The sequence below is a fragment of the Trachemys scripta genome, chromosome 15, assembly GCF_013100865.1.
Source record: "Trachemys scripta elegans isolate TJP31775 chromosome 15, CAS_Tse_1.0, whole genome shotgun sequence".
NCBI lineage: Eukaryota > Metazoa > Chordata > Testudines > Emydidae > Trachemys > Trachemys scripta.
The window spans coordinates 10,927,831-10,950,146 of record NC_048312.1 but is presented as its reverse complement, the minus strand read 5'-3'; the positions used below and the strand labels follow the sequence as shown (position 1 = coordinate 10,950,146).

General features: G+C 41.2%; 1 protein-coding gene across 1 annotated transcript in view; it reads right to left on the bottom strand.

Annotated features, from left to right (window-relative positions):
- The window catches only part of GLT1D1 (glycosyltransferase 1 domain containing 1), an 86,774-nt gene that overhangs the window by 32,434 nt on the left and 32,024 nt on the right, over window positions 1-22,316 (bottom strand). The window contains exons 7-8 of the mRNA XM_034791044.1: window positions 7,782-7,877; window positions 2,538-2,587 (exon numbers count right to left, since the gene is read on the bottom strand). Of these exons, the coding sequence (XP_034646935.1) occupies window positions 2,538-2,587; window positions 7,782-7,877 (146 nt within the window). The remainder of the gene's footprint in view (window positions 1-2,537; window positions 2,588-7,781; window positions 7,878-22,316) is intronic.

Genomic DNA, 22,316 nt, shown 5'->3' with positions numbered 1-22,316 from the left:
GGCTGGGGGTGCAGGATCTGGAGGCACGGGGGCTGCCCGAAGCCGGTAGCGCTTGGGCAGCCCGGCTCTTAAACAGAGCGGGGGCGGCTGGAGCCTCCAGCCCCCGGGGCTCTGTGTAACTGACCCAGTGTCAGTTACACAGAGCCAAAGAGGAGCAAAGCCTCCAGCCCCCTGGGCTGTGTGTAACTGACACAGAGGCTCTGTTTAAGAACCGGGCTGCCCGAGAGCTACCGGCTTCAGGCAGCCCCCTTGCCTCCGGACCCTGTGCCCCCAGCCGGGCACTTCCCCTCCCGGGCTCCGGCGGCGCAGGGTCCGGAGGCACGGGGGCTGCCCGAAGCCGGTAGCGCTGGGGCAGCCCGGCTCTTAGAGCCTAAGAGGAGCAGAGCCTCCAGCTGCGGGGGCTCTGCTCCTCTTCGGCTCTGTGTAACTTATACAGTGTAAGTTACGCAGAGCTGCCGGAGCCCCGGAGGGGAAGTGCCCGGCTGGGGGCGCAGGGTCCGGAGGCATAGGGGCTGCCCAAAGCCCGAGCGCTACCAGCTTCACGGTTTGCTGGGCAGCCTCCAGACCCTGCGCCCCCGGCTGGGCGCTTCCCCTCCCAGGCTCCAGCTGCGCTGGGGAAGCGCCGGCCGGGGGCGCAGGGTCTGGGGGCTGCCCGGCAAACCGTGAAGCTGGTAGCACTGGGGCAGCCCTTTCCCCCTGGCTGGGAGTGGAAGGGAGGAGGGGGCGGAGTTAGGGTGGGGGAAGGGGCGGAGTTGGGGCGGGGCTAGGGGTGGGGAAATGGGCGGGGCCATGGCCCGTGGAGGGTCCTCTTTTTTTATTTATGAGATATGGTAACCCTAAATAAGGGCTCAGTTCTGCAAGGTACTAAGCAGTAGATCCCTGACCCAACAAAGCACTTGAGCATCTGCTTAACTTTGTCCCCCTATCAGTTGGGCTAGTCACATGCTTAAAGTTAGGAACATGCTTAAGTACCTTGCTAAATTGAGGCCTATAGCTCTTAAAAAAAAATCTAACAGTGACATTATTAACAGAAAATCAGTCACACAAGGCTTTTGTATCACGTTAGCAACTTTCACACCAAATTCCTCTACTCTCTCTTTGTACACTTTGCCTGCAGTATCCTGTATGCCCTAAACACTGCCGAGTAGCTACTAGAAGTATGCCAGGGAATAGGAGGTGTTTGATATCACCTCCATATTATTAAAAATTTTCATAACACAAGGCTGTCTGAAAAAACTCAGAAATGATAACTGCTGTCTTTTAAAATGTTGGATAATCTCTGCTCATAAAATATTCACACCGAAATATGAATTTCGAATATTTCATTTACAAGATTTGACCTTTTAACTCCTTTTTGAGTCTACAGTAGAGATTCAGTGTGTTAAACCAATGGTATAAATACCCTAATAAATATTAAAATTCAAATGTTAAACCAGCAGTTTTCCCCTCCAAAAGTTGGTCCTGTAGTCCAATGTGACATTAAATCCTCTTCTCTGAGACTGAAATCAGTGAATATCATTAACAAGACTTGTGAATGTACAGAATTTAAAATTCTAAATGGGAGAGAGTATATTTGTTCCAATCGCAACAGTATCCTCTACATCTACAAAACTGACACAAGGCCATTGGATGCAGTCAACTGGGCTAGCTCCACTGATGTCAAGGAACATATGCGAATTTGCACCCAAGAGTCAAATTCAGAGGTGACATATAAAGTCTCATTTAGAATTGCTTGCTAGTCGAAGGGCCCTGATTCAAAGCCCACTGAAGTCAATGGAAAAAGTCAATGGATCAGACTTGTATGCCAAGGAGCTGGATGAAGGTGAAAGGTAAAAACGGGTGGGGGCTACCTCAGCGTACACTTGCTACACTACTCATTCTTGTCTTCAGGCGCGTGCGATAGACCAGCTTAGAATCCTTACACTCAGTGAGCCAAATTCAGATGTCATGGGCCAGGAAGTAAAAGGTGTAAGTTACAAGGCAGTAAGTGGGCCCGAGTCTCACTCTAGGCATCTAAGTTGGTGAACATACATATTGGAGATCGTTACACCAACTCTGACTCCCTCTTAGTTAGACTGTAAGCTCTCTGAGGCAAGGACCATCCTCTCCATATATATCTATGTAATGTTTAGCACTGTGGGGCCCCAATCCTGACTGGGACTGCTAAGTGCTACCATAATACAAATAATTTAGGTCTGCCCAGCTCCCACTGAATGAAGCCAGACTTTTGTCATTGACTTCATGGGGAGCAGATCCTTAGACTCCCTTCTAAATGTAGCTCTATACCTCAGGCTATCAGGAAATCATCAGACCCCATTGAACCATTGGGAGATTTGGAAATTGGAAAATTATAATCTGATTGATTTCCACAGCTCAGAACGTCTTCTGAACAGCCATGGAGTCTTTGTAAAAGTTCAAACACCATTAACTCAGTTTCCATTTGCAAACAAGTGTCAAAAATATCTCACTTGTCCACTAAAATAAATCTGTGTGAGTAAACATAAATTAAAACAAGCAAACAAAAAAAACCAACTTACTGCAGGTCCAATTATAACAAGGTGGATATGGGGCTCTCTTCTGTGCCACTCTAAAACACAACAGTAAATGTTTTTTAATATTAACAAATTATGCTTAATATTCTTACAATCACATACAGAGACTGGGCCAAGTCCTCCTCCCTTGAAAACAATGGGAGCACTTGCATGACTAAGACAGGTAGAATTTGGACAATAGCATTAGTGATAGTGTTTAAATATGGAAAGTAGATCAGATTTTCACTTCCAACATTCACACACAATATTCGATTCATTAACATTATTGAAGTTAAATGTTTATTTTTCTTTCACTCACTCGGTTATGATTCAAGTGTTAGTTTTTGTGATTAAGCTGAGGTATTATTTTAGAATAATTTTAACAGTGAAGCGTTTTACAGAATGCTGGTGAATGGGATTACTTAATCAAAGTGGTTTGGATTCTTGTTCTGCCTAAATGACCAGGACTTATTCTTACCACGAGCACCTGCATGTGGCCCACAGGAACTGCTGCGGAAATGCAATGTTTTGTTGTTACCGGTGGAGGGAAAGAATAACTGCAAAGTCATCACAGTTGTATAGTGTTTGTAACTCTAGAATCTGCAAAAATGCCTCTCTTCAACAATTCCATTGCCAAACAGGGCCCACTCATGTGAACACTTACTTGACTTTAACAGACTACACATGGTAATAAGCCCTCCACAGTATAGTAAGGGTTTGCATAATAGGATCAACAGAATAGTGGTCTAAGAGCTGTAGGGGGCTAAGATTTAGAATGCCTGGACTCCCGGCAGCCACAGTTCAAATCCTGGCAGAAGAGACTCATCCATTCACACTTTTGACACAGCTAAATTGAGAAACATGCCGTTTGCTGTGTATGTGGGTCTTTCAAAAGTGAACACCTAGTAAAAGGTATGACTAGCTTTGATATGGATGATCTAATCAATTCCAAAGGGTATGCTGTATGTCTAAACTAGGAAAATAGGTTGTGTTTTAAAATACGTTAGGCTCCTCTGTAGATTCACCACCCACAGTCTAACAATTTTCTTTTAAGATGTCAGACTTTGTCTATCCTTTAAAACCTGTTTGAAAATGTTTTAGCCGACCTTTTCAAATGTGGTCTATTTTCCTACTTCAGACAGATCTTAGAACTTTGAGAGTAACTTAGTGAATCTCATTGCCTGGTGTGATCTGTTTTCTGTATAATTATCAAATATATTGCTTTTTAATTGGTGTATCAAATTTCAGACCTGCCTTATTTTGGTTGTGCCTCACATGAACCTTCGTATCAGTGTTGGACTTTATACATCTTGATGTGAAATGTACCAAAAAGAAATACTGAGAACAAAAAAAGACACAAAGGATATAAACATCACAAATACGAATTTTTACTACTTTTCTCACCTCTGACCACCTCCCTCCTAAGCTGATCTGTTGTCATTACTTTCCACATTATATCTATTTTAGAGCCCAATCCTGTTCTCGGTGCAGGGATTCTGTCTTATATGTATGGTAAGCCCTATGTGAATTATGATATTGTAATAATCATAACTGAATGTGGAATAATTTTAAATCAATTTTCCAATTAGAAAGGACTTTAAAAAAACTTTTGCTCTTCATTTAAAAAAACAAAACACTTTTCCAATCTACAAAATAAGTTAAAATTCAAGTTGGTCATTCATCTTTTTAGTTCATAATTTTTAGTTATATTTTAAAGTTTAATCTTGTTCTGAAGTTAAGAAATGATAGAATCACAGAAATGTAGGGCTTGGAAGAACCTAAGAGGCCCTGTAGTCCATCTCTCTGCACTGAGGCTGTATTAAGTATAGCTACGATGAGCTGACCGAAAGAAACCCTTACTGCTTCTCACTTGTCTCATGTACAAACCTGATGAATATCTCTCTCTCTCTCTCTCTCTCACTCTCTCAAAAAATATATATATATACAGGGTCCTTGCCCATTCTTTGTTAGGGGAAAAATAATGAGAAATTGGTTTTACAGAAATCTGATGATGAATACAAGAAAAGTCTACTCGCAGGGGATACTGGACAAATTGTATACGGAGTCGAGTGTATTCTGACACAGAGTTTGAGGAGTTGTTTCTGTTCTATGATTACTTATATGGAGCAACCATTCAACAAACTGATATTTCAGCTAGTGCATCTCATTATCTTGGGTCAGTGAACTGATTTACGAAGCTCCCAGTAATCTCAGACGTGGAATACTCCAAAGAAGGAATATAACCTATGAAAGGCATCAGTGCTTCAGTTCAACAAAAAAGTGAAACAATAGAGTAGAGTGTAACAAAGCATAAAAGTAAACTTTTGGTTTAGACAATTACCTGATTCTCTAATGTAGAACAGAGACAAGTTCGAGATACTAATAACACCAATGTGAAAAAACGATGGAGATGTCTGAACTTAAAGTAGCAGATATCTGCAGAAGTCACAGCTCTGGCTCAACCTCAACATCCACTTCTTTTTGCTCCTGCTCTTGCATTGCAGAGCATCTCTGGTGGAAATCCTGTGATCAGACTGACTTCCTCCACGACAAATTTGTTCTCTCCTTCAGTTCTGCCATATTCCTAGCTAAATAATTTTACTCCTCTGATTTTAATTGAATCCAAACCAACAATCCCAGCTGCCTTTTTATCACCTTTGATTTATTCCTCAAACCCTCCCTTCCTCCTGCCACCACTTCTCTCTCTGCACTGGATCTTACCAATTTCTTGTCACAAGAAAACTGACAAAATACATTGTGAGCTTCCCCCATCAGTCCCCACCTTCACCTCTTACAACTCTCTCCTCCTTCTCCCCTGCCACAGATGCAGCTGTCCTACTCTAACCCCTTCACTTGCTGCAGTGACCCCATCCCATCTCCTGAATTCCTTCATGCCCACTCACATCCCCTCCCTTCTCTTTAACCTTTCACTCTCCTCTGGCTCTTTCCCCTCACAACACAAGTATGCTTTAGTCTCTCCCATCTTAAACCTACCCAATGCCACTTGCCTCTCCAGTTACCTCTCCATTTCTTTTTCTCCCTTTCTTCTCTAAGCTCATCAAACACACACTTTACAATCACTGGAGTTCCTCTCTCCAGTTCCATCCTAAACCTCCGCAATCTTCCATTTCCTGCATTCCACACAAACTGCTTTTGCAAAGAATAACATCTTCCTAGCCAAAGCTTAGAACTAGTACTCCATCCCCATCATCCTTAACTTGTCAGCTGCCATGGACACCATCAATCATGCTCTTCTTGAATCCTTGTCCTTCCTTGCCTTCCATGACTCTGTCCTCTCCTGGTTCTCCTCCTACCTCTCTAATCACTCCTTCAGAGGATCCTCCTCATTTCCCACGCCCCCTTCCAACTTTCAGTGGACATTCCACAAGGCTCTGTCCTTGGTCTTCTTCTCCCTCTACACCTTATCTCTGGGTAATCTCATCTTCACACACAAATTCAACTTCCACCTCTATTCTGATGACTCACAGATCTACCTTTCTATTCCAAACCTGTCTCCTCCTGTCCAAACTAAAACCTTGGCCTGTCTCTCTAATATCTCTTTGTGGATCTCTACACTCAGCTCAGTCTTAACGTGGCTAAAACAGAGCTCCTAATCTGCCCTCCCGACTACCTCCTTTCTTGTTCACTGTGGACAACAACACCGTCCTTCTTACCTAAAGCTGTAACCTCGGTGTCATCTTTGACTTGGACCTCCCTCTAAGTCCTTACATCCAGGTTATGTTTACATTTTTCAGATTATTTCTGCATAACATCTGTAAAATATGTCCTTTCCTTTCCAAACACACAGCTAAGACACTTGTCATCTTGCAGCTTGATTACTGGAACTCGTCTGTCCTTGACAACTGCTTTCTTGACTCACTCGTCTCCATTCAAAATGCTGCTGCAAAGATGGTTTTCCTAGTCCATCACTTTGACCATGTCCTCTTTCTTTGAATCCCTCCAGTGGCTCCCCCTTCTCTTCTGCATCAAACATAAGCTACTTATCTTCGCTTTCAAGGCCCTTCACAGTATCCCCATCCTACCTATCATCTCGTTCACCACTGAAATGTTAATATTTCCACTTGTTACATTTTCAAACAAGCACCATCATGCTTTCTCCCATGCTTCTCATGCGCTTGATAAACATCTGCAAAGCTAACTCATTATCCTCCTTTTCTCCGATTCCTACAAAAAACTTGGTAACAGGCTGCTGGTGTAATGATACCGCTGCTTATCATGCTGATCGATGCTGTCTCATTGTTTTCTTGTACTGCCCTTTCTGCCTGTCAGTATCCAACTGTTGTCTCTTGTCATATACTTAGATTGTAAGCTCCTTGGGGCAGGAACTGTCTTTGTGTTCTGTGCTTGCACAAGGGGGTACTGCTCCATGACTGGGACTTCTAGGTGGTTTAATACTATTACTACTACTACTACTACTACTAAACCATATCACAGATAAAAACCCTGTAAAAGCAGGTAGAAAATAAAGGAGATACTGATGAGCACCTAGTTTAAAACATAGTTCCTAGAAAGGCGGCCTTGCTTTACTTCTCACTGTGTTCAGCTAATGTTTTATGAAAGGCAAAGGCAGTGCTGTGGGAGATGAGCAATGTGAGTTCTGCTCACGGTAATTGAGGTCAACGGGCCCTAACTTTGGAATTGAATGGAAACTTTTTGTCAGTTGAACTTGATACAGGAGTCCAAGTAAATGAAATATGTTTGTTTGCAACCCTTTCTAGCGTTGTGAGAGCGTCTCACATGCTATGTGAAGAAACCTCAATTTAGATTGCTGCTTTGCTCTAAAAACATGTGGAAAGAATTTTTCTTGTAACTTTAATAGTATTCCTTAGTACACCTGCAAACATATGTAATAACCATGACACAATAAGCCAAAAAACTTATTTTGAAATAGGTGAACTCTTCTTTCTTTTGTCTACTATGAATATTGCATGCTAGCAGCAAAATAATTACTCCCTCAACAAGCAAAAGCATCAAATATTTCTCTTTGATTGCAATGCTGTGTTATTCCCAGGAGGCAGGAAAAGACACAGTACAGAAATAAATGTGTTCAACAGATCAATGTTTATAGGAACACTTTTTAAAAACATAAATATATTATGAAGTATTCTGCAGAGAAAAACACAACTTACAGTAAAGTCATCAAACCCAAGAAATTTATCTGAATGGTGTTTGGAGGAAAAAAACAAACCCAGTGAAAATGCAGAGATATTTAAACAGCAGGGCACGTACCTGAAAATACATCCACTAAATAAAGAGGGTCCTTGACTCTTCTAAGTCCACATATCAAAAGAAACAGGCGTAAATTTTCTGTGTCTTGAGGGATCCCTGTAACACAATATTTTCAAAAATACCGAATGCAGTTAGAACAGAAAAATATCTTCACAACAACTGCTTCATGAGTGAGCATGCAACTTGTGCACTAATCCTAGGAATACAAATAGGGTGACATATTTCAAAAGCACCCAGCATTGAACTAACTACTCCCACTGAAGTAAATGGGAGTTAATTTCAGTGGGAGCAGGTAGATCAACACTGAGAGCTTTTGAAAACCCTACCCCTAATGCTAAGAACTGTCTATCTCTATGCATTTCCTCAGCATCGAGCGCCTAATCCAAAGCCCATTGCAGTCACTTTCCAGCATGTTGATGAAATATTACTCTTTTTAGGAATGGAAAAACTGACGCAGAGGTTAAATTTCTTGCTTAAAGGGAATCTGTGCCAGAGATGGGATTAGTATCCAGAGTTTCTGCCTCCTAGTCCAGTACTCAGTCAACTGGACTGCATATTTTATTAATGCAATGATAAATTCTAAATGATAAAGCCAAGCAAATGCCCACAATAATGCAAATTATGTATAACTCATTGGGTGCAAGGTTGCGTTGTTGTATTTATTGTTTTTAGCCTGCAGGGAATGAAAAAAATATAACTTTGCTGTTATGTGATGTAATGCTCTAAACCTCCGATACTGCAAGTCTACATTTATCTATAGTTGCCCAAAATCTCTTAGCCAAAGCAGACTCCACTTCTTTCCATGTGGTATTGAGTCTAACAGAGAACTCCAATTAGTTACTTTTACAGTCATACCCATTCAGCACGGCAGTCTTACATTAAGAGTCTATAGATTACAAGGAATAAATATTTATACTGTTTATATCTAGAATTAGTTTCAGTGGAGCAACAGGAAATATTTTACAGTCTAGAATATTAAGGTCTGCTCTACCTTTATGTTAGGTCGATATCACTACCTCAGTCAAGGGTGTGAAAAATCCATACCCCTGACCTAACTTAAACCCCACTGTCGATACATTTATGTTAACAGAAGAATACTTCTGTTGCTGTAGCCACTCTCATTTGGGGAGCTGGTGTTCCTCCATCTACACTATGGGTTTATCCAGGCAATGCAGTGTGCTGGTATAGTCTCCATAGTGTACGCATACCCTAAGTGATGTAGCAGTTAAATACCAACCTATGCCATCAAGACAACTTTAGTTCACTGATGAAAAATTTAGCATGTTAGTCTCATTTAAAATGACACTTATGGAAATGAATAATTCATCTGTCCCTAGAAAGGAAGATCTAGTCAGTTAGGGTTGATATTACCAGGGGGATAGAATGGAGAACTTGATAGTGTATAATCATATGAACTATATTCAAAACCCATTCTGGTAGACAGGCAGTAATGCCTAGTGCATAGCGAAAGTAACTGGTAACCAAAGGTTCTATGCCAACCCTATAAGAGTGGAGACAAATTATACAAATTCTCTGTGCCTCATTTTCCCCAATAAGTAACATAGAAATCATATGTATTTAGGCAAGAACGTGGCCCCATTTCAAGAGGGTTGTGAGATGTGAAGCTCTTCATGTTTGTAAAGAGATGTGAGTTCTTCATACGAAAGGAATTTCATAATAAGAGCAAAAAATTACTATTGCTTCAGTTTCCAAAGCAGTATCTATCCTTTAAACACCCAAACTGTCACAGAATATTTAACCAGAATTTAAATGACTGCAAAGCACTTACTTTAATCTTAAATTTTCTTTGTAACATACTGACAAGAAAACCTTTTGAAGATAATGAACTATACCCTTCACTATTTATTGTATATCTTTCTGTTAAAATGAATCTGTCAAGACAAGTCCTCTCAAGTCGCACTTAAACTAACAGTCGGTACGTTGTGTGGATAAGAAATGCAAATTAAAAATAATCGAAAAATCTCAATGGAGAAAAAAAAAGCACCCACACTTAAATGCTGCTGGAAACACACAGATAGGAACCATAAAATTCCATCGACTCTTGTTAGAATATAGTTTAAAAACTGACAATCTAATGTATGAGATTGCAGTTGCCTGGTTCTGCAATAGCACAATTACACTCAGAATGTAATTCTGGGGACGGGTCACCATGTGATGTACTTGGATCAAATGTGTTCACTGTAATTTAATATAATCCACAAACTGCTGAATGCATGTTCATAACAGAAACATCACTTAATCAATTCTTAGGGGGTGGTAGTTTCCATTTCCTGGCTGAACACTGCACAAAGCAGATCAATTCATTGTCCTTCCATGCACACGTTTATTGAGCCGGTGGCAAGGATAGCCAATATACCTAATAGTCGGTAAACCATTTCATCGAGTGCTTTATTTATGAGGTCATCTCTGCCCATATCTGAGTGTTTTAATTTTATTAAAGAGTTGCTGGTCTTTCATGGATGACTGAAAAAATCCACACACACTTCAGGTGGTGGAGATAAACAGTTGCCGCAAATAGACTCTTCAGAGACAAAAAGATCCTGTTTTAAGTCAAGTGAGCTCTAGAGTAGAAAGAAGAAAATAACAAAAACTGAGACAAGACATGATTAATCAAAAAGAGTTTAAATCATTTATAACCGCTTCTATGAAGCATCAAGTACCTTTATTGAAGGGAAACAAGCCTCTAAAACTCCCTCGGTAAAACAAAACCTCAGCCTTATATCCAGCTAATTTTACTGAATTGCTAAACTGAGCCTAAAAGACCGAACAAGATTGGCTTGGTATAAATTTGCTTATTTCTGACTGTTGATTGATTTGGCTCGCATAGTGGCTCATCACTATACAAACATCAAGGAATTTATCCTCTCACTATTCCTGTGAGGCAGGGAAGTATTATTATCCCGTCTTACAGATGGGGAAATATTTAAGTGACTTGCCCCAGGCCATATACCCGTCTGTGAGAAAGTCAGGAATTGAACGCAAATGTCCCATGTGCTGAACCACAAGGCCATCTTTTCTTTCTGGAATAGCTTGTATATATCAACTGGTTCCCTTGGAACAAAAAGCATCAACAGTAGTTAAGAATCATAGTTTATTTAAACAAGGACAATCTTGTTTTATTCTTTGTCGCGTTGGCTCCCTCCTCACACTTTCTGCTTTCCCAAAGATACTCTAGAAGGTGATAGGAAAGGGAATGAAGCAGCTTTATTTAGATTTATCCCATATTCATGATTTTCCATTTTCACTGAATGCTGTCTTTACGTAGGGGTTTATTCTAATCTCACTTAAAAAGGAGTAGATCATGAATAACTCCCCTGCAGTCAAAGGAGTTATAATGGTGTAAAACTAGTATGGGATCTGAACTGAACTTGCATTTTGAAAATGTCATAAACAATCGGTGGTTCATGACATATTCAAGTGATATTGCATTTAAAATTAAAATCTAACTTGGGGATTTAAATGCTCATTTTCACAGCATTTGCTGTTGAGTCATTCTGATTTAATTTGAATAGTTTTAGCTGTCACAGAGCGGCTGCAGCAGACAAGGTAGATAATGATGCTGTTTATTGGGCCGAGAATAATTCAGAATACACAATGTTTGGGCTAAAAAGGTCTTTTGTCTGCTTGATGCCCCATTAAGGCATTATGCTTTTAGGAGAACCAAGACTGGCTTTGAGTCATAATCTGAACTTCCACAAAGCTAGAAAAAAGGGTCAGACTGTGAGTACCATAGCAAAACTCTGCCTGAATTTTAATTACATGTACGGCACAGATATTTGATTTAAATTAAGCTCTCTCGACCTTCTGATACTTTTTAACTTCCTTGGCTGCTGTGGATTGGAACATCAGGTTGGCACTAAACCTTCAGTCATACTGCAATGAGTATCCAGATCTCAGTTACCGTGAATAGAGAGTCCATCACAAAAGTTATGAAGATCCTTGGGTTTAACATAAAATCTGGCCTTAATAAAATCTAATATCCTTGTACTCGTTTCTTCCTAGCTCTTAGCATCTTTCTTTCTGCATTATCTTTTTTTATTTTTTTGTGTAAGTAATGTTTATAAAGCAGTTTGAAGATGAAAAGCACTGCAGGACCAAATCTGGAAGGTGCTGAGCCCCCCTGTGGTAGGTTCTGGACAACCTCAACTCACAGGATAAATAATAATACTGAGAGTGCTTTTCATCAGTAGATCTCAGAGCGCTTTGATCCAGTATCCCCATGTAAAATGCAGGGGTTCTCAGGACAAATTTTTTGGTAGCCTCAGAGTGCGGCCACCAACTCTTGCTAGTGGCCGCTCTTGCACAGTTTCCTAAAATACTTAATTAGCTTTAGGAAAAACAAAATAAATATGTGCATATACATGTCCAAATGATTGTAATGTATTTGTTGCTCGCGAGTAAGTCTGTTGTGAAAAGCGGTATTAACAAACATACAAGTATCACTTTTCCCAGCAGACTTACTCAGCCCTGGATGGGGAGATCAGGGGAGGCAGTTGCGGGGCTGGAGCTGGAAACCCCACAGCTGGAGCCTGGGCCCTGCCGCTGCACAGGCTGGAGCCCGAAGCCCCTGGCCAGCGTCTGCTGCTCTGCCACCCCAGTGCTGAAGGCTAAAGCCTGAGCCCCACTGCCCCTGGGAAGGTGGGATTTCACTGGCTGCCTTCTCCTCCAGGTGTCTCCAGAGGGGTGCAGCGCCCAACCCCTGCTGGCAGCCCCAGCAATCAACACCAAGGCAGTGCATCTGGGACTGCTCTATAAGCCCCTGCCCTGCCCCGCATCACAGCCCAGGAGGCTGTGGCCACAAGAAAAGTCCCTTGGTGGCCACATGCAAGAAACACTGACATAGAGAGATGAAGTGACTTGCCTGAGGCCATCTACAAGGCTAGTGGCAGGGCCAGGAATAGAACCTGGGTCTCCTAAACCCCACCGTAATGCTTTAGCCCCCAGGCCACACTACTCTGCAGCTCTATGGTTTGGGTCATCTGTAAATGCTAATCGGTAGTAGCTTTATTTTGTAACAGATTTTCTCCATCCTTCCAGTATTTAAAGCTACCCTTCGAAGAGCCACATATACACCAGTGTGACACCACGATATCACATACGTATCTGTGCACTTTCTACACATCACACTGGAGTTCTGTAGGACAAATTGCTGAAAACATGTATAATCTCCACTGATTGTATTTGGACAAATGTTCCCAATCAGCTTTTCTTATGGGCAGGGTATTTCATAAGGCTGTGATTTTTTTTCAATGGGGCTTAACGGAGTTAGGATTTTAATGGGAACTGGGTGCCTAACTCCCTTAGACAGGAAAATCCCATGCTAATAGTCCATTATGGGATTTCTTGCATCTTCCTCTGAAAGCTCTCCTAATATCCACTCTGAGACACAACACTGAATTTAATGGACCACGGGTTTGATCCCGTATGGCAATTCCTATGTTCCTAAAAACTGTCAGAAAGGAGCTATCTGGGGAAGGAATTACCCGCCACTACAATTCAATTTATTGAGGTAGGAATCAGTTGTACAATTTTATTTTATTATATGCAGTAAATCTTAGTCATTGCCCAATTCATTTTTATGACCAGACTTTCCCCAGCCTAATCCTCTTAGGGACATATCAAAAACCAGTCCTGAGAAGATTGCTTCATCACAGCCAATCCCCACTGCCAGTAGTCTATTCCACTCTTGGTCTGCTTACAGTCAGACTTAAGCAACACCTGTGTGTCTACTTGGCTTTCTATTTATTCACCGAAGATGATTAAATTTCCACATCAAGATAATGCTACCATCAGATTTTCACCTCCTCGGTGCTTTTTCAAGACTTCTTGGAGCCCCTGCTGTGAAAAGCAGACTATAGCTATCTGTACAAGAAAGCAATCATTTCAACATTCTCACTCTTGATTTAGCCTCACAAAATACTCCAGAGCCCTAATGTGGGGAGCACAGTAATAGAGTAAGTGCAACGCTGGCTTTTTAGGTGCTACAGCCATAACAGCTATGTGGAAATTGATGTCTGAAAGGAGGCACCTGGGTTTTGTTTTTAGCTTAAGTGGAAGCTTCACTTTCTGCTGTAGTGCTGCGCTTCCAAGAAACTTTACCTATCTGTAATACAATTTTAATGCCAAGTGTGGGTCTACTCTGAAAAGCGAATATGCAAAAACAACACTTTTAACAGATCTGCCCCTTTGGTGTATTCTTCTTGCGTTAGTGACGAAAATAATGTTTTACTTCTGCTAGTGCTACTGAGTCAATGCTTTGGGACAATGAGCTGGATTGTGTTCTGGCTCATGCATCATAAATAGAAAAAAAAAAAAGGTCCCAGCTACTGCTGGGCAAAATTCCACTCTTCACTTCAAATGTGTAACTGAACCCAGATTTAACCCACAAAATCTGTATTGCACATACCATCTTGATTTTGCAAAGCAAACTTGAAACTTGATAGCCATTAACAGGCTATTAAAATAGCTGCCCTACAGCCACTTTTACAGTGATATTTCAGAGTATAATTGCACTATAAAGAGGAGGCCAAATTTTCTATGGTGTAACTCCATTGATGTCACTGGAGTCACACAAGCAGAGAATCTGGCCCAAGAAATGTTGTTTAGTAGCTATAACAGGGGACTAGGAATTGGGACTCCTGTATTCTATGCCTGGCTGTGTTCTTGACTCACCTGATCTAGGGCAAGTCACTTAATTGCAAATTGCCTATGTTTACCTGTCTGTAAAATGGATATAATACTTCAAGGGATGTTATGAGGCTTAACCAAATAATGTTGGGAAAGTGCTTTGAACCCCTCAGCTGAAAGGCACAACGAAAGTACAAAAAGCTTCTCAAGATCAGGTGCAGCTTGTGCAAAACATTTTGCTTAGATATCGCCCTGCTTATATAACACTTCTGCATGAAAACAAGATCTTTGTTGGTTCCTCATCTGAAATCATAATCCTATCTTTGTCATATCAGTCATTTTCACAGCAAGCAACTGGAATGTCACTAGCAAAGAATTATGACTTTCGGTGGGGAACAAGAAGGCAGAAACAGGTAAATTCTTTCTTAGAAGCTCTGCGCCTATATTTGGGTAGATGTCCTTAATATTTTGCTTCCTTTGATCTTTATTTATGCTGTACAAGACTTGTTCCTATGTCCCTAAAATAAAATGTTTTACAAAGTTTTCCATAAGGTCAGAGCAGCTTTTTAAAATAAAACCAAGTAAATAATAGATTTTAAGAACCAATTATGGAGAAATGGCTTCCTAAATCCTGGGATTTTTAATTTTCCTTTAAGTCCCTTATTCCAGTGGTTCTCAGACTGGGGGTTGGGACCCCAACGTGGGTCGCGACTCCATTTTAATGGACTCACCAGGACTGGCATTAGACTTTCTGGGGCTCGGGGCTGAAGCCTGAGCCTCACCGCCTGGCGCCAAAGCCCAAGAGCGGAGGGGCGCAGGCTTTGGCTGCAGCCCTTGATGGCAGGGCTCAGGTTAGAGGCCCCTGACTGGGGCTGAAGCCCTTGGGCTTCAGATTTAGCTTCAGTCCTGGGTGGCAGGGCGGAAGCCCTTGGGCTTCGGCTTTGCCCCTGCCCCCCTCCCCTCCCGGGGCTGAAGCCCTTGGCCTTCAGCTTTGACCTCCCTGCCTGGGGTGGCAGGGCTTGGCCCTTAGCTTTGTCCCGTCTCCCCCCATTTAGGGTTCGGGCAGGCTCAGGCTTCGGTCCCCCCTCCTGGGGTCGTGTAGTGATCTTTGTTGTCAGAAGGGGGTCGCGATGCAATGAAGTTTGAGAACCCCCTGCCTTATTCAAATCCAGCCAAGGCAGACAGTGGTCAAATGGTATTACCATGTGATGGCTGTTCAGTGCTCTGTAGGTATTATGTTCTCACTCCAGTCCTTAGTGGATACGTGTCAACATTGCAAGTACCATCACTGCAGCTGGCACCATTACTAACAGGCTTTGCAGAACTGCCATGGACTTGGTGACACAATTACCTTCTCAAACTTGGTGGTGGTGCCTGTAGGTTTGAAATATGCTTGTGCGGAAATAACTTCAGGCTATTAAAGGGACAGGTTTTAAATTAATATTTTGGATGAAATCCTGTTCGTTTCCAGAAACTTCAAGGTTTTGAATGCTAGTGATCATCTTTTTTTTTTTTTTTAAATGAAATGTTAGTATTTTAAAGGTAATTATAAAGACTACATTTGGCTGCCCCGAAGACAGAACTATCCGTTATCATCTGGCTCCACGACTCTTCTCACTCTTGCTATGTGCTGAGGGCTAACAAAAAATATTATTCTCTTTGCTTTGCAAAGTCTCGTGTGTGAATGCTTATAGTCTAGGCTTGAATAGTCGTTAATTTAAGGGGTGACTGTAAACTGATTTAAATGGATGTGAATGCTTTTATTTCACTTTCAATTATGCTTATTTCAGTTTAGCTTAAGTCAATTAGGAACAGGTTTAAGCTAAACTGAAATAAACCCCTCGCAGTGTCCACACAGGGGTTTGAACCAGTTTAACAAAACTGGTGGAAGTTTTTATGTAGCCAAAGCGTCCGTCAGGATGACAGCCTAATAAAAGCAATCTCCTAAGGAATATATTTAGCTTGATGGTAGTAAATGACAATGACTGATACTTAATTGGGAAAGACTATGTATATTCTGTTTGAGGGAGACATTTGGTTAGTACCAACTACTTAAGTGGCACTAAATCCTAGGTGTTGGAGGATCCACTGCTACATAAATCCTCCAGTCCTTTCCTCCCTGCAGCAGGAATGTGAGGGTCATAGAAACTGGGGAAGATGTTGCCAAAGCTTATATATAAAAAGATTAATAAAGAATATATATTAGGCAGCAAAAAGCAGGGGACTCTACTTCAGAATTGAGATATAGCATGGCACTATATATATGGGGCCTTGAGAATATCCATGTCTTGGGTGTCAAGACAGTATAACAGAGAAACAAACTAAGTAGCATCTCAGGAATCATTTCTGAAGCATTCCTGAATACTTTATGATAAAGGCAAGAGTAAAATACAGCCCCCATCACTTAACAGGACTTTAAAATAGCAAATTTATTTAACACCATCCCAGTATGAACAATCAAGAAAAAAATTGATAGAGCAATCTCAGATAAATAGTATAAAATTGTTCTTACAAATCTTACTGAAGAGCCGCAGGCTTCTATGTGCCTGGGTGATATCAAACTCCGACTTGCTGGAGGTAAGGGTGCAGTTTGAGAACATCTTATCTCAAGTGACCTAGTTTCTCACTGTTTGTTCAAATAAAGACATTTTTCTTATCTGAGATTTTAATGGCTGTTTTCATGAAATGTATTCACAAGTTTCCAAAGGGGGGGAAACCAAACTCTAGATGATTTATATTCAAAGTGCTTGTTTTGGACAGGATTTTTTTTTTAAATCCTAAATAAACAAACCTTTAGCATATGTTTTACCTTTTATAGTTTAAGATTTGAAAATGATACACATTAGAGGTCAAATATATATTTTATATCAGGTATATTGATTGTATTTGTGCATTTAAATAACTTAAGACACGAGGTTATACATAAGCACACACTGTTTACAAACAAGATTGCCCTTATGAATGCTGGGTCAAGGGCAATCAAAGTCTTCAGGGTTAATTTTTTTTAATCCCTCACTTGAACTTGATTTTCACTTGTATTCCAAAGACCTTTAGATCACCATACCAGGTCCACATTATTTAGGGTTATCCACCGGACTTCTCTTTTGTTCAGAAACTATGTTTAAGTTATGACTGGAGGGTGAGGTTAAATCCCCTCTCGAATCCTCCTTTCTGTTCACTTTGAACCATACCAAGTCTTTTATCTCTCTTGAAAAATTGTTCATTTTTCTGTCTCCTACACATTTCAAAGTATTAACTGATCTCCTACAAAAGAAAATCTATAGGTTTCTTGCAGATTTCAGATTCTGTCTGAGATGGTTATTTTATCTTCCAGAGTTTGAATCTTGGATGACTTTGTCCACCACTGGAATATATCTTTGATATGCTCAGTAAGTCTTCTAACTCTGCTTTGTCCTTTATAATCATCTCTTCATCCACATGTTGGAAATGTCACAATAAATCATCTAATTTCTTTTGTGTTCTCATAACTAAGAGTTTTGCAGCATTAGGTCTTCAACACTGGCTTTTTTAAATCTTGTGTCTGACTCTCAAAATTCAACTCTTCATGATTTTAAATATCTTTAGCTGCTCAGCCCAGCCAAATTTCCCATTTTGTGCAGTATAGTAGCATTACATGGCAGTTCCCATAATGCAATCCAGCTTTTCAGTTCTACCTTATCATTTGCTGATCCTGAAGCCACTGGCTTCATTGAGAACCGAGTTAGGTCCATCATTAGTACAACTAGGTCCCCATTCAGCAACACACTTAAGAACAAGTATATGAATAACTTTAAAGAAATGCTTAAATGCTTGGCTGAATTGGGACCTTAATCTACAAAGTAATCCTTTCCCTTGAAATGAAAGAAGGGGGAGGATATAGGGGACAGACTTCATTGTAACTGAAGAAACTAAAAGTACCGTATATACTCCTTCATAAGCCAAATATTTTTGGTAAAAAAGTGACGCATCAAAGAGCGGGGGTCAGCTTATAAACGGGTCTACACCAAAATTTGATGATTTTAAACTCTATGGAATCATTGAATTGAATATCTAATACATTGTTGTTTTGTTTACCTGGAGCGTCTGCAGGCTTGGAGCCCCTCAGCTACCTGTGGCCGCGGTTCGCCGTTCCCAGCCGATGGGAGCTGTGGGAAGTGGCTGCGGCCACAGGGAGCTGAGGGGCTCCATGCCTGCAGGGGCTCCAAGTAAACAAATCGTCCCAACCTGCCAGCGGCTTACCCTGACAGGCTGGGAGCCAAAGTTTGCCAACCCCTGAAATATAGGGTCGGCTTATGAAAGGGTCGTACAGTTTTTGCTATTTTTTACCTAACCATCTTGGGGGGTCAGCTTATAAACGAATGGGCTAATGAACGAGTATATATGGTAGTTTATCATAAATTAATCACTAGAGGGCATTTGCACTCTCAGGGCCCTAATCTTCCTAGGTGCTGCGCACTCTCAACTTCCATTGATTCCACTGAAGTACTCAACACCTCACAGGATAAGGACCTTATCTGGAAAAATTAAGACTGCAGGAAATGTAGCATCATATGGCTTCTATAATTTCTAGATGTTATCAGTAATAGATATGGCAGTGTGGTTTTCATTGTATGTGAACAAAAAAAAAAAAAAAAAGTTGAGATATTTTCCCCCAAAAATTCAACAATCAGACTTCACAACATTAGTGTGAATAGGACTGCATTTTTTTTTGAGCATAGGCCTGGCTTCCTACCCTACTAGCAAATTTAAGGCCAGTTTACGAGCATCTCACATTAAGTAGTAACTCACTCCAATAATCCTATTCATGCCAATGCGACCACTAGGGTGAGCAACTGCTGACTGGTGTAATTAAGGAGTTCATAATAGCCCCCAAAAAATGTCCCGTTCCTAGGAACATACCTAAGAACTGTGTTTTGATCATTGGTTAGATAGTGATTGTGAGGAAAATACCAGACTGGCCTGTGTTATGACCATTGCTTGCTGAAGTCCCTTGGATTCCTACAGAGACTTTCACCATCTGGTCTTCCTTAACATTGCACTCACCTTGTCTCTTTCTCCACAATGCATCTGTGCAATCCCATATATGCCACCATAGGTCACGTAACATTTTCAATCTTACTCCATAGCAAGGCATCTTCAGAAATTAAACACCAAGACTATGTCTGACGCCGGATGTTTGATTCTACAATGACACCTGATCCTAAGAGATCATGGGACCTTCCTGGAGTGTCTAATATTGGTTCACTTTCCTGCCAGAATAGGGTTGAAATCTAATCAATCTTTCTCAACTCATAACTAACTCATAACTAACAAAGTACAGTACAGTAATCTACCCTTCCGAACCACAGTGCCCTTATTTGGATCTTAGGAACTTAATCCAATGCTCAATGAAATCAATGGAAGTCTTTCCATCAACTTAAGTGGGCATTGGATCAGTCCCTACCTTAAGCAGCTATATACCATCGTTGAGCAGAGGACACAAATCTGGGTTTTCACATTCATGTAGGTTGTGTTGTTAGTTTCTATTGACAAATTTTCAATCTACGCTATCTAATTGTTTTAGGTCCACAGATGGGCATCTCAAACTGGCGCCCTGACTGATATGCTTTGGATAGTTACTAAGCATCAACAGAAAAGTTTCTCTCCTAGAAATTTGCTTCCAGGATAACTGACTTGTTGCAGTTTAAGTTTAAGTCTGGGGGTGGCCATGATTTTTGGTTTGTCTTTTGATGTCTGCAGTCTTTCTTTTCATCATGCAGAAAAGACTGCAAAGTTGACAACAAATAAAATACTAATCAATTCCAAAAGTTCCCTCTTCGCAGATTTATCCAATAAAATGCTTCATAATCTCCAGCTGGTGAAAATATCGCCACTGGGAGCTTAAGTACACTAACTCTAAACAAGTATTACTGTCAGTCCCTTGATGATTGCATGGAAGCCTTAGGAGTTAAAATACAGATTCCATGATTTTATGCCATTCTTTCATTGTACCCTCAAAGATTATTACAAAAATTAAAAATCCCTTCCTTATATTAGGCAATTGTAATTTATATCTACCATTCATTGAAATCTGCTAGGCATTTTGCAGGTGAGGGAAGGCTGGTTTTAGCACCAACTGTAATTGATCCACGCCAGAGTCTGCCTCCCTGTGTCTACTTTTACCTCACTCCATGTACAGTCCCACTGTTTTCAATAGGACTATTTGTGGAATAAAGTTCTATTCAGCATGAGTATCAGGCATCACTGTGGTTGTAGAACTCAATACCAAGTTGGACTATGTAAGTGGGGCATATACAATTAGGAAAAAAACAAAGTTTTCAAAAGGGTCCACTGGTTTTATGACACTTACTTGGCACTATATGGCCTAATTTTCAGGGCTGCTTAGCATTTATGGCTCCCAATGAGTTCAGTTGGAATTGTAGGGCTAGGTACTGTCTGACTTGAGTTGGGCACATAAGATGGAGAACACTTCTAAAAATACATGCCAGTTATTGGGAGAGGGTTTTGGAGAAAAAACGATTAACCCTCTTTAGAGGCTGGATAGAAGTAACAGTGAATACATGACAGAAGTCAAAAAGAGAATAAATTTAATAAAATGAACTAGATTGGGCAGTCACAGAACCTCATAAATAGTAGATGATCTGGTTAAAGTGCACTGCATTGAGCAAGTATATGCGTTTAACTGAATCAAAATGGCACTACTTTCCAGGAAAATATTGTCACTACTATATTTTCTAAGACTTGCCACTAACTGCTACTAGTTTACATTATTCTGAATATGAGAGACTGGATCTAGAAATTGCAAACTCCATGAAAAGCACCCCTTCTGCTCCCTTTGTTCAGGGGCGGCTCCAGGCACCAGTGCAGCAAGCACGTGCCTGGGAGGGGAAGCCGCGGGGGGCGGCCTGTCAGTCGTTGTGAGGGCGGCAGTCAGGCAGCCTTCAGCGGCATGCCTGCGGGAGGTCTGCCGGTCCCGTGGTTTCGGCGGCAATTCGGGGGCGGGTACGCTGAAGCTGCAGGACCGGCAGATCACCCACAGAAACACCGCCGAATCCGCGTGACCGCGGACCACCCGCAGGCATGCTGCCGAAGGCCGCCTGACTGCCGTCTTTGGGGCGGCAAAAAACATAGAGCCGCCCCTGTTTTTGTTATTCTCCAGCAAGCACGGAATTAGGGACAAACAACCAGACCTGATCTGCTCTAAATGCTACAGTGATGCTAGGGTATGGGGGAAAACTGTTGATGAGAACTGCAGCCCATCTCAGGAGACAGAAATAGGAGCAGCACTGATGATAAGACAAATGAGATGAGATACTTGGTCATAAAACCAATACACACTGAATAATTTTGTCAGTTTTCAAGTTATTACTTAGCAGGCAGGGAAGTCACAGTCACTGTTTGCTTTTGTCTGTGAATTATGAATTATTTTGCACGTTTGCATTAGAGTACATTCGGATAAAACTGCTCTTAATATATCAGACAAAATGCATTTATGGGGAATCTTCTCCTCCCCCACACCCTCCGACCCGGCTGTTCCTTTAATCACAAAGTAGTGAGACACGGGATCCAATCAATGCTGGGGCCATACTAGGCAAGTGACAAATCATTATACTTCTGAAAATTATTAATCTTAGTGGCGCGGTGCTGGTGTGCTGTGATTTACTGAGAACGAAATAACCCCACAATGCTCAATTTAAAATTGGACATGGGTTCTGAATAATGACACACATTTACTGACGTGATAAAGCAACTGAATAATGTGGATTCATTTGTAACAAAGGAAGAAAGAGCTGTACTACTGAAGATCAGATTGATGAACACGATGCAAAAAAAAAAATTTTCCAGGGCAAAATGCCTGAACATTTTTCTAGTTGGGAAAAGGAGCCT